The sequence below is a fragment of the Pyrus communis genome, chromosome 4, assembly GCF_963583255.1.
Source record: "Pyrus communis chromosome 4, drPyrComm1.1, whole genome shotgun sequence".
NCBI lineage: Eukaryota > Viridiplantae > Streptophyta > Magnoliopsida > Rosales > Rosaceae > Pyrus > Pyrus communis.
In genome coordinates, this window is record NC_084806.1 from 3,975,248 (window position 1) to 3,988,208 (window position 12,961).

Sequence of the window (12,961 nt, forward strand, 5' to 3'; positions counted from 1 at the left end):
GAGGATTAGAGAAACAGATCGAGAAAACTTACTTAAGCCATGGCATGTTGGATCAATCTTGGCCTCTTCCCTCGCGTTCCGTTTATCATCGTAGAGATCTAACATGCAAATATGAGATAGACATGTAGCCACGGACAACTTGCCGGTTATCTCTGCTCGAAACACACCTACCTCTTCCTAATTGCCACCAATCCACGCTTTTAGAGCTAACGATCGTAGCAAAACAAATCCTAACCTATGCTTTGGACTAATTTTCTTGCATCGTAATAAGTTATAACGGTTTAGAGTATTCGGATACCACCCATGCGTTCCGAATTTGAAACTCTCATCTTCCCTAAATTTTTGTAATAGTTTCAAATCCTATCCTCCCTAGTAAAAAAAAAAAAAAGTTATACCGGTCGAAGAGGAGAAGTTGGTTGATGCCGGCAAGTCATCCTTGGCTGCAGCACGTATTATTATCTCATGTTTGCATGCAAGAACTTAGATGAATATTCAACACTTGCACTCTTATGTGGGGATGGTTGGAAGAAGGGAGGGAAGGAGCAAATGACAATGCCTGTTGTGCTTGCTAGCTCACATCATGAACTAGAAACTTGTTCACTTAATTATATACGTGTGTGTGTGTATGGGACAGATTTATGATATCATTTTTTTTACACAACTTTAACACAGTTTTGTGGATCCTACTTCATAATGTATTTCAATGATCCGAACTATTTGATCTTTCCCTTGAAGATTATGTCTACCTAAACTCACCCAAATCTAAAACCACATGATCGTTGGATTAAGGGTTTAGAGTTTCTTTGTAGAACCGTATTTGTCCATTTTTTTCATTGCAAATGAATGTTTTAATGGTTTTTATTTTGTCTAATTTTTTTGCAAATATGATATATGAATGATGTTTTAAAAGATAGACGGTTCAAATCATTAAAATACATTATAAAATGAGCTATACAAAAATGCATGTCAAAAATTGTATAAAACAAATAGTATCGCGAATCTGACCCTATATATATATATGTTGATGTCAAGCCAAATAATGCAAAGAAATAATTATGATTCTCATTAAACAATATAATACTCTAAACTAAGGATAGATTAAGTCCATGAGCATTTTTTGTTAAAGCAATTCCTGTTGTTGTTGCCGGAATTGATCATTGCAATGGAATAAAAATCTTTTTGCACATGATGGGTATCTCTAGAATGATGAAAATAGTTATGGGCGTGACATGACAATTATAATCCCTTTTTCTTTTTCAACTTTGCTACTTTGATGGAGCAGAAATTAATACCACCAGGTACATCATCATCCAATTTCAACCCCTTTTGTCGACATGGACTACAACACAACATGTTTTCTTTTATTTTGAAAGATGTTACAATAAGAGGATATGTGTTGCACTATAAATGATCCATGTCATTGCGGAAGAATATACAACTATGAGATGTTCTCATATATTGTGTTTTACCATCTCTTTTGGGGGTGTTCGTGCAAATAATACCGAGGTCACGATTAATTAAGATCTTCTCATGCTAATCGCCTATTACATTGTCACACATGTCCACATAAAGGTGCGAGAGCATCTTCAACAATCTAGCTAAATGGGATTTTTTTGCTACATTAGTAAAAAATGCAAAAAAAAATGGAGCTCCAAACTTCAACCTAAATGTGACCGATTATCTTAATTTTATAAACAGTAATTAGCTAAATTTAGCTAAGGAGAGAGAAAGTTAAATTTTTGCTAAACATTAAAAGCTATATAATTGCATTGCTTGTGGCCTTAAAATAATATTAAAATATTATATATGGGTTTGAGGCCGAGCTATATGAAAATAAAGGCCCAAGAGACGTAAAACTGAACCCGGTCCAATTAAAAACAAAGGCCTCAATTCTCACAGCCCAAAAGTTCTCACTCTTACGCGCTCTGCGCGTAGCGTAATCTCTAGGCTTGCTTCTTCTTCTTCTTCTTCTTCAGATATCCTCTGCTTCTGCAATCGGATCCGATCTTTGATCAGGTAAGCTTTCAACCCTTTCACTTCTGCTATTTCCCAGTTCAGAAATCTCGATATTTACCAATCAAAGCTGTTAACTTTCTTCTGCAAATCAAGCAACTTAGCTGCCCAGTAGCAAACTCACTTATATCTCGAATCTGGGTTCTTCCAAAAGTCCATGATCCAATTGGTTTTTACTCTGATTGTTTATGATTACCCCCAGAAGGAACCGTATTGACAAGTTTATCTAGTTGTTCCTAAATGAAATATTTTCATCTTTTTAGCTGTTTTTGTTGGTGCATCTGTTCGTGCGGAAAGATTTGCTTTAAATTGTTTTGCTGCAAAGATTTGACTTTCTTCGTTACCATAGTTCTATGTCATCTTCAAGATGCTGCTTATCCGAGCTATTTCGGGTAAAGGTTGAATCGGGAAGTTGAACTTCAATCCCCTAGTAGCTGGAGTTTGATCTTCGATGTTGGATTGTGGACTAGGAGTTGGGAGGGCATGATGAAAGGCTGCATCTTCCGTGATGCGCCGGGCGCTGGGAGTGTAGTTTAATGGAATTAGTGCATTTACTTCAATGTGCTTTCATGGCATCAAACATTTATCAACATAGTCATAGTGATATTTCTTTGTAGGGGTGTATCGCTGGATGGTTTTACAGACATTTATATGCATGTCAATGATTTGATGATGGATAGAGTTGAACCAACGAATAGCCTGATCTTATTATAAGCAATTGTTATACGAGATCTAAAAAAACGGAAGGAACTGGTTCGCTTATTTGGAACGCCCAACGAAATGACTACATTTGTATACATCTGGTTTTGATTGAGTAAACGAGTCTTTTGTTTTTGCAGTTGTCGCCAGCACCCTGAGCAAAATATGTCTGGTACAAACATGGAGGAGGTTAAGGACCAAGAGGTTGCTGATAGCACTCCTATGGATCTAGGTGATGGTGACAATGCCGGGGTAGACCCAAAAGCTTCAAATGAAAATCATGGAAATCCAATGCCTTCAGCCCAGCAGGAGGTGCAACTCTGCCCTACAATTTAGTTCCGAAAATTTTGACATGTCCTACATGTTGACCTGTTGTCTATCAGTACAGATTTTTTCCAACATTGAATTCTCTTTTTGCTTCAAACTTTCCCTTAGCCTTAAACATTTGGTTGTCATATGGAGTTATGCAATAGGATCATTGTCTGTGATTGTGTCTTCTGCAGGAAGCAGCAATTAAGAAAAAGTATGGAGGCATACTGCCAAGGAAGACTCCCCTAATATCCAAGGTAGTTGTTCGTCTTGTATCTCTCTTTTACCCTATCACACCGCTTTCCGCTGTTGCGATTCTAGTTTTCTCTTTATCATGATAAGTCACAAGTTGAAATTTTCTGTCAGGACCATGAGCGTGCTTATTTTGATTCTGCTGATTGGGCACTTGGAAAGGTATTTGTGTGGATTTTCTTAGACATGTTGTTGCTATAACTATGAAATTTGAATGCCTAATATCTTTGACTATCTATGGTTTTTTAACTTCTTTAACAGCAAGGTGCAAAGCCGAAAGGGCCGCTTGAAGCACTCCGCCCAAAGCTGCAGGTATGCTTGATGATATCTTTACGTTTTTCTTGCCTCAAGCTGGGCTAGAAGTTGTTAGGGTTGAAAGATCCGCCGTCACTGTGAAAAAACTAAACTTGTTTTCGCATATGCTGATTCTCGTATTTGATCTTTCTTGTTGTCATCAGCCCACACCGCACCAGCAAGGGCGTTCAAGGCGCTCAGCTTATTCTTCTGGAGGCGAAGGTGATGGTATGTTTAATCAATCGCCAATAAACTTGTCATGTTATAAACCTCTTCAGCTGCTCAGCACCTGAACTCCTTTTTCTTTTCCATGTCGCAGATGGCGGAAATATGAACATTTCATCGGAGGACCAACTAGATGGTGGCAGCGGTGACAACACTGGCGATGAGGATCAGACCCGCCACCACGAGTAGCTGCTGCCTCCCACATCTTCGCAAATTAGAAGCCAAGAATTTGATCATTAGTAAAATACCAGAGCGAATAAGATATACGATCCGAATTTTCGTACTGGTTTTGTAACAAGTATAACATTAATCATGTACACACTCTTGAACACATGACGTTCATTTGCTTAAAATTGCATTTTTTTTGTTTGGTCAAACTATAGGTTAGATGTTAAATTAGGGAATCGGCGAGATTCGAACTACAAGGCAAACATTTATCTTCAAGACGTGTAATAATAAGATAAAACGACATTGATTATACGGAAAAGGATCCTCTTCTGTTTGTGGGATCCAGAGGATTTATCAATCATGGTTGTTCACTGTATATTATGCGGTCAATTTTTGTTAAATATTATTTATTTTAAATTTTAAATAATTTTTTATTGGATGATGTACGATGATCAACAGTAAAGAGGATCCGGAGTGGATCCTTTTCCTGGTTGTACTGCCGTTGGCCATGAAATCGTTAGTCAAACTTCCATTTGTCCATATTTCGACAAATATGATCCATTGCGCCATTTCCTCCTTGTCGACGATTGCGCCACGTGGCCTAATCACGTCGCGTTCCAATCCTTCTCCGATCGGAGTCAACTCGGATTCTTCAGCTGACGGGTCACTGGCGCCGGCCTCGCTCTGCCTGAGCAGCGGATTATGTTCGTGCGGAAGACGGCGCTTCATCGAAGCAGCAGTGGCGACGCCATCGTTATTCCCAATTCGCCCTTCCACCGCCTCCGCGGCTTCCAAATTGACTTCTGAAGATTATACGGTACGTGCGTACGACCCCGTCTTCTGATTCTTGCTCTGCAATTTTGAAGGGTATTTTCGTCTGATGAATGCGTTGATGAGTGCATAGGCCATGTTAGAAGAAGTTCACCCTCCAAGACCGGGCTGGTACGAGGAGCTTTATGCATCCATTTTGAATACCGCCATGAAATCTTATGAAGCCGAGGTTAGTGATTATAATTTAATTATAACGAAAACTAATGGAAACACTTTGAAAACTTTGACTTTTAATTAAAGGTAAAATAAATGTTAAATTAAATAGTACAAGAATTAATTTTTAGTGGAAAAATGTGGTTTTTCGTTAGAGGAGCAGATTTTTCGATAAAGTTCCCTTAATTATAATTTAAATTAGTAGATTAGTTTTGATTTCAATTTGGACTAATGACCTGTTTGGGATTGCTTCTTGACGGGGAGCATTTCTATCCTGGGTTAACTAAAAATGTTCTTGAGTCACATAAGCGCTTTCTGGAGAAGCACATGCTCTTGGAGAAATACTTCAACTTTTCAGTTAGCACCTGGATTTTTAGTAAAAAATCAATGTGCTTTTATTAACACCTCTAGCGGAAGCAATTTTGAGCAAAAATGCTTTCTACAAAAGCACTTCCAAACTAGTCTAAGTTTGAGATTAGAGTATGGTGTTTTAACTGCGATACGGTTTGGTGGGTAGATTGCAGGTTACAAGACAGAGCTCTTTGCTGAATTGAAAGGAAAAGCTGAGCAAGTGTTGGAAATTGGTATTGGGACTGGTCCTAATCTGAGATACTATGCCGCTGATAGCGGTGTTCGGGTTTTTGGCGTGGATCCGATTATGAAGATGGAAAAATATGCTCGGGCTGCCGCTGTGGCTGCCGGTCTGCCCCTTTCGAATTTCGAGTTCATACATGCTGTATGTGAAAACTTCAAACTTCCCTTATGGCAGTGCAGAAAAAAACTGAAACTGGTTATCAGTAAAACTTATATTTTCCAATGCATAATTTCTTATTAAGATGATCCGACTGAACGAACCTAGTAAGATGCAAGTTTTCCTTTGAGCTACTTTGTTCACCCGTGGCCGAATTTTATTTTTCAAGTTTTTGTTTTCGTTTGCAATTATGTTTGCTTTTTGTTTGTGATTCATACTCGGGAAATGCTAATCTTAACCAGGTTGGGGAGGCTATTCCATTAGAGGATGCTTCTGTTGATGCAGTTGTTGGAACTCTTGTGTTGTGTTCTGTTAAAGATGTCGACAACACTCTGAAAGGTAATTTAGCTTACGAGGGGCAGAATTTCCTTTTCGTAAACTTGTAGCACTAAGTAATTGCTATCTAGTGGTTGCTACTTGTGATTGTGGATGCCTTTACATTCTAAGTTGATCGTTTGGGAAGCATCCGTTTTATTTCTTTAGTTTTCGGAAAAACTGCTCCTTCTAGCTGTCAAATGATGATGTGAAATGCGCCTTCATTTTTCACCCAAAGAAACTTCTGCAGACCGTGTTAATCTAAAATCCGAACTTTAAACGAGTTCATTTGTCCTGTGTCCTTCAGAGATAAAGAGAGTTCTAAGACCGGGCGGACTTTACCTGTTCGTGGAGCATGTGGCTGCAAAAGGTAGTGCGAGCTGCAAATCTCAGTTCATTGATGACATTTAATGCAAGAATACTGTGGCTTATCATTTTGTTTGCAACTGTTATGGTGCTGCTGCAGATGGTACAATCCTCAGATTCATACAGAGCGTTCTTGATCCTCTGCAACAAATCCTAGCCGACGGGTGTCATCTCACGCGGGAAACAGGAAGGAATATATCCAACTCCGGGTTCGCGGCCGTTAATCTACACACGACCACCTTGTCCACTGCCTCATTCGTAAACCCTCAAGTGTATGGAATAGCTCGTAAGTGACAACGCAAGGCATTACTCCGTTGCGCAATATTATTGGTCTCAACACGTGACGGGAGAGATGAAAAAAGAGAGTGCGTGCATGAACCTCCGATTATCATTCGGCTTGTGGGCCTCTGGGTGTTTGCTTCTGGCTGAAGGGATGTTGAACTAATAATTGTATAATTCCTTATGAATTAGCAATTAGTGTTATCTGTTTGTTACACCTATAAGCAATAATTATGTGTGATTATCAACTTACATAAAAAGGGGTCCCATAAATAATGGTCAATTATTCCAAGCTCAGAGTTGCAGGTGCCGATTATGAGCTAGTTTGGAAGCGTTTTTAAAATGATTAAAAGAGTTTTGGGAGAAAATGTTTTTGAAACCAATGTTTAGTAAAAATATAAATGAATTTTGAAAAAACACTTGAAGTGCTTCTTACAATAAACACATAACTAGTGCTTTTTGCAGGAAGCACTTCAAGTGGTTTTGGAACTCAAAAATATTTCTTCTAAAAGCATTTTTAATCATTTTAAAATCACTTCTAACCAAGGCATATAATTATCTTATGGCGGACAGATTCATTTGATATCCAAAAAATGTTGAAGGAGAAAGTTGGTGTGAATCCGAAAAGTAAGTGTGAAGTCGGATTGAAATGTTAGCTAGATAAGACGTTTTATAGCGGTCGAAAATTGAGTTTGATTCTAATTAATAGGAATAAACTCTTACAGTGCACCGAAAAACTGGAGAATACGGAAATGATTGCAAAATAAATAAATAGATAAATCATTTTTAAACCTACTCGAATAAAACAAATTCTAAATAATATTATCTTGAATATCTTAATGCGCTTTTATGTGTATTAGGTTGGCCCCATAAAAAAGAATATGTGACAACACTTATATTTGGTTGGCCCCATAATATATGTGTATAAAGCACTTCGTCTGGAAATTGCTTTTAAACAACCAATTTCGTTCGTTTTGATTAAATATGTTTTTAAAATGATTAAAAATATTTTTAGTAAAGTTAAATTTTTTTTTTTTTGAAATAAACATCAGATATGTGTTTCTAGAAACACTTAAAGTACTTTTTTAAAACTCACTTGATTTTTCACTAAACATAACTTAAAAAACATTTTTACAAAAAACGATTTCGGTTCACTCTAAAAACACTGTTTTTTTACCAAAAATTATGCAAAGGTAATAATCAATTAAGTTAGAATAAACAAGGAATTGAATGGGGATTATAGAAAATTATACAAAAAAGGGAGGATCTTAATGCAAAAAGGTCCCCTGAACATGCTCTTTCTTTTTCTCCCTGATATTTAGGGTTTCCATTTCTTTCTCAGTCCACAACCAGTGTCGTCTAGGTCGCAGCTCAGACTCAGTCAGAGAGTTTCTTCTCGTGCTTCGTCACTGTCGTCTAACTGTAAGCTCCTTTCTCTCTCTATTTCTTGATTTACATTTCAGGGTTTTAAAAATACCCAATTATTTGTATCCAATTTATGCTTCCAATTTCTAGGGTTTTTCACTAATTTCAGCTCCCAAATTTGATTTCTGTGTGTGTGTTTTTTTTTGTCTGCACTCTAAAGTTTTGGTCTTTATAATTATCTTACTGAGGTTGTTGAGTAATGCGTTCTATGAGGTTTAACCAGATGCCTCGTCTTCTATTGATGAAAATATTAGAAATTTACTTACTGCAAGACTTGAAATTTGGGTTAAATTGGATCTTTATAAAAAAACCCTTTTGATATTGGTGGTGAAAGTCACTGGATTTGTCGAATGTATATAATTTTTCGATTCTTCGTAGTTGTTGGTAGTTAGGTATGCATTTCATTTTTTGTTTTGTTTTGTATATAAGCTGAGAATTGCTAGTGGTGATGGATTAGTTTGTTGTTGAGTATTTCTATTCTGGTGTTGTACTTTGTTGAACGCTTTAAGCAAATTGCGTACTTGGTGTATGAACACAGCCTTGTCTGAATTTGTTATCTTAACTTTGTTCGTAGGTTTGCCACCGTGACTGTTGAAGAAATTTGAAAATTTTCTACTTTGTTGAAGAAGTTTAGGGGTGTAAGCAGTGTACTTATATTATGTCTGGTTAATGTGGAAGAAACTCTGATCCTATTTATATGTGAGTTTGCCTGTTTTACCCAAGTTCATAAGGGTATACAAAACCCTTGAGTACAGCATTATTAATGTCAGATGTTGCTAGTACATCGTAGTATGATGTGTTGTACCATGAGCCTTTGATAAGTGACACTTTGCATAGATGAGCATAACTTGTTTCTGCGATGGTGAATTCATGTAATTAATGTAAATTAGTGAGATGAACTTTAGGAAGGTTAATAGGAGACCGAATCAATCTCCCTGTGTCTTATAAAAAATAGCTAAAACGGGGTCGCTGTGTTGTGTGGCCGCAAGGCCACATGAATCACATACGCCCAGTAGGGACTGGTCAATGGGTCCAGAAGAGCCATGCTGGAGAACTAATACGAGCTTCTCACCACCCCCATCAAGATGGGATTTCCGTTTCCAACCTGAAGAATTACAGTACGGTTTTCATGATGGTAATCAGCAATATGGGTCTTCTACTTCATCAAACAGTAAAGGAAGTAGGGGCTGGGTGAGAGGCAACAATCTCTATAATCATCACTACTCGGTGTCTGATGGTACTGGGCTGTTTTTAAGTAGTCCATCAGACCTTTCTCAAGGTCCTCAACGGACACCGCCAGCAATACAGGAAATCAGTGTAGATGATTATGAAACTGCAAAAAAGAGAGGTAACAATTGACAATGAATCTTTATTCTGTTTTATCTGTGCAAAGTGCAAACACCCACATGATGATGTCTGCGATGAATTACTACTTCTTGGCTTTAAATCAGGTGACAGAAAGTGCAGATGAAATTATGTCTGGTAACCTCAATGATTAAGATATTTTTCGGATTCCATATATTTTTCTAGTTCATTTAGTTGGAGTGACTGAGCCATAGTACCATTTTATGTCTTTTAATGATCTTACAGTGTACCAATGAATTTTTGCAAACGATCTTGCATGATTGTTGTTTATGTTATTGAGCTACATACACACACACTCACATCTGCATATGCTACAGCACAATTTGAGTGTATGTAACAGTCTCGGAAAAAGATTATTACACATATAGTTCCCGTTAACATCTGTGTGCGTGTGTGCACTCGTGTTTGTGTGTACTGTGACGGTGTCACAAAAAGCTAAGCCATCTGAATTAGGTGATCTGATATATGGTTCTTACTAACTATCCTATGTACATGTCCCATTTGGTTATTATAGAGCATGCGTTGAACACTTCAATAATGATAACTAGTGTCATGCTTGACTACTTATACTTAACAACTTAAGATGGATCTCTTTCTTCTCTGTCATAGAATTTTTGGAGCTTATTGTATCTGATCTGGAATTCCATTGGTTTCAAGATCATTAGTAAACTTGGATGTGGACCTTTGTTGTGCCCTTTAGATTCCCAAGTTCCACATTGCAGATGATCACAAGTTCAATTGACATTTCATACTTTTGAGATTCTCGATAGAATATTGTCGGGGATTCTCAAAGTTTCCATTTTGAAGGATTTGGTTTGGTTGCATCATTTGAAGTGTTTCCCTGATTGAGTTCTTACCGTTTCCGTTGATTCTAACAAACCATGCTTAAACAGTTACCATGATTGATCATTAATCAGATCCTTTCAGCTTTGTAAAAATAGAGAACTCAAAATTTATACTTATTAAGGACATTCATTCTCAAGATTGTCATCATTGGCCACCATTCATGTTGTGATTCATTTGTGTTAACTTCACCTCACTCCTGTTTACTTGCTAGGTCCAGCTTTGGGGCATACATCCATTAGACCTACCATGGAGGTATTGTATAAAATTTTAACTTTGCTAGTTCATTGAATTAAGGAAATTTGTTTTAGCGTTTCCTTTCATGGTATCTTTGCAGGGAACCTCAGAAATTCAAGAAATGGGGGGTTCCATCTCGTCCCGTTCAGACAGTAGCGAGTCTGAACCCACAGTGAAGCCGTACCAATCTTCCCATCATACATATCCAAGTCGGCGTTCGTTCATGTCCAAACCTATTCATCCCTTGTCCTTTCCTGCACAAACACCCCCCAGAGAGGCTTCTGATCTCACAGTTACTGGGTTTCTGGAGTATGATTCTGCCACTCCTCAAAGAGATGGCCACCGCTGGAGTAGTGCCAGTAGCAGCATTGATTTTGCAGATGTTTCTGAGTCATTTGAGGCAGAGATTTCTGGTCGACCTTGTAATAATGTCAATGCGTCTGATGGTTTTAGATGTGGCTTGTGTGAAAGGTTTCTTTCACAGAGATCGCCTTGGAGTTCTCGTCGGATAGTGAGAAGTGGAGATATGCCAGTTACCGGGGTTCTTTCTTGCTCTCATGTTTTCCATGCAGAGTGCTTGGAGCAAACAACACCCAAGACACGAAAAAGCGACCCTCCCTGTCCCCTATGTGCTAGACTTGAGGAAGAAAATCTCCAAGAGCAGCAAGGCTTCTCAAGATTGTGGGCTGGTTTTCCAAGGCATAGACCAATTAGTGATGATGGACCATCCAGGCCTTGGGGATGTGCACAGGTGGGAGATTGCGTTGAAGGGGCTTTGCATGCTCCCCCGCGCAATAGTATGCTGATGCTTAACAGGAGTCGCATAAAAAAAAATCTTTCTTTGAAAGGTAATTTGGGCAAAGAGTTTCCAGGCAAGCTAAGAAAAAGTGGATCTCACTCTTTACAGCATTTGAGTGGAATGTCAGTTGATCAGGGAATGGTTGGAAGCTCAAAATCGAAGATGACAGCAGGCCCGAGTTTTAAAACCTGAAGAAAATACATCACATAGCTAACTGGAATCCGAATTTTTTCCCAATTGGCGATTGCTGAAGTCTGCTAATTGGTTGGAAGTCTCAGTAGATCATTATTTATCAGCCATGATTGGAAAACTTATCACCTTCATTGTATAGATTCGATCTTGCGCAGATTGTGGGTTGAAACCCATTTTAGTAGACAACTGCAATGTTTAACATTGTTATTGTTCCTCTGTATTTTGGTTGTGAATGATTCTTCTTCCCCTTATGGAAATGAATATCTTGTTTTGTCTAAAGACTTGAGTCCTGTGTCGCACATTCTCTTTCGACATGTCCTTCACAATAATATTGCCCAGGGAGCTCACTCAACGAAATCTACATGGACCTGTTTTTCTTTTTTTTCTTTGAACAAGCGATATTATCTCACTAAGGGGGAGGGGATGGGTTAAGTCTCACAATGGGTTAACAGTAATGTGATTCAAATTCGTCTTTGATCAAAATCGAACTTAAGACCTCTTACTTACAAGTGAAGAGAAATATCACTTGACAGTAGTACATGGACCTGCTTTACACTTGATTTCTCATTCTTCTCAAGAGGTCCATCTGATAAATAATGGGCAGTAAGCAGTAACCACACAAGGAAAAAATAAATTTGAAAAAAATATCTTCATGTACTGGTTGAAATTTGAAAATTGAAATCACAAGCATCCTTTTACGAGTACTGGTTTTCAAAGACTTTTACTTTAATTGTAGAAAATATTGTTAGTCGGCCTGATTAAGAGTCTTGCCGATCATGTAAACAAGCATTGTTACATTGTCTATACTTCCACTGACACTTATATGGACACAATTTTGACACTCATGTATGAAAGTGTTGATAACATCAATATATAGACGATGTGTCGATTTTAAATAAACAAACTACATGGTCAAGCAACATGAACCAAGATTCTCTTATTATGCACAACATCTTCTACACAAAAAAGTTGAAAGTACTTGGTTGATATTTGAAAAGATTTTTATTCACTTGGCATGGTAGTAGACATATTAGCTGCTGTCACTCACTCACTCACATCACATGGTGCTATCCTATATACAAATCCATCTTTTTTTATTTTCTTGGTAATATTCGAATTATGTAATTTAATAGAGTACAAACGGAAATGTTGTTTCTTTCTGACCAAAAAATCTCGAATTCGAGTTGAAGAAACAATTTTTTTGCAAAGTAAAGCTTCGTTCCATAAACGTTTCTCTTCCAACTCTCACAAAACAAAGAGCCTTTTTGACTTGAGTTTGCCTTTTTTTAGCAGAGTAGAAACAAGAACAAAGATAATGGGAAAAAGAAAAAGAAATTGGATTTAAGTTGTGCGGGGACTGCAAGTCTGCAACGTAACATATTAACGTGCACATATTAAAACATACAGTTTCACTGTCAAATATGGTCCTCTACATATCTTGAAAT

The 12,961-nt window shown here is 37.7% G+C and overlaps 3 protein-coding genes across 3 annotated transcripts; all 3 read left to right on the forward strand.

The window, feature by feature from the left end:
* The first annotated feature begins 1,919 nt into the window (after positions 1–1,919).
* LOC137731564 (uncharacterized) lies at positions 1,920–4,169 on the forward strand. Its single transcript, XM_068470703.1, has 7 exons — positions 1,920–2,016; positions 2,853–3,024; positions 3,216–3,278; positions 3,388–3,435; positions 3,535–3,585; positions 3,732–3,795; positions 3,887–4,169. Exons 2-7 carry the CDS (start codon positions 2,878–2,880, stop codon positions 3,979–3,981), a joined length of 468 nt encoding a protein of 155 aa, XP_068326804.1. The 5' UTR covers positions 1,920–2,016; positions 2,853–2,877; the 3' UTR covers positions 3,982–4,169.
* A 276-nt stretch (positions 4,170–4,445) lies between these two features.
* Positions 4,446–6,998, forward strand: LOC137731691 (uncharacterized). The gene is made up of 6 exons (XM_068470874.1): positions 4,446–4,777; positions 4,865–4,960; positions 5,462–5,680; positions 5,938–6,034; positions 6,318–6,380; positions 6,477–6,998. Exons 1-6 carry the CDS (start codon positions 4,469–4,471, stop codon positions 6,668–6,670), a joined length of 978 nt encoding a protein of 325 aa, XP_068326975.1. The 5' UTR covers positions 4,446–4,468; the 3' UTR covers positions 6,671–6,998.
* A 929-nt stretch (positions 6,999–7,927) lies between these two features.
* LOC137731098 (uncharacterized) lies at positions 7,928–11,795 on the forward strand. Its single transcript, XM_068470177.1, has 4 exons — positions 7,928–8,077; positions 8,655–9,428; positions 10,503–10,543; positions 10,626–11,795. Exons 2-4 carry the CDS (start codon positions 9,107–9,109, stop codon positions 11,514–11,516), a joined length of 1,254 nt encoding a protein of 417 aa, XP_068326278.1. The 5' UTR covers positions 7,928–8,077; positions 8,655–9,106; the 3' UTR covers positions 11,517–11,795.
* Positions 11,796–12,961: the final 1,166 nt, after the last annotated feature.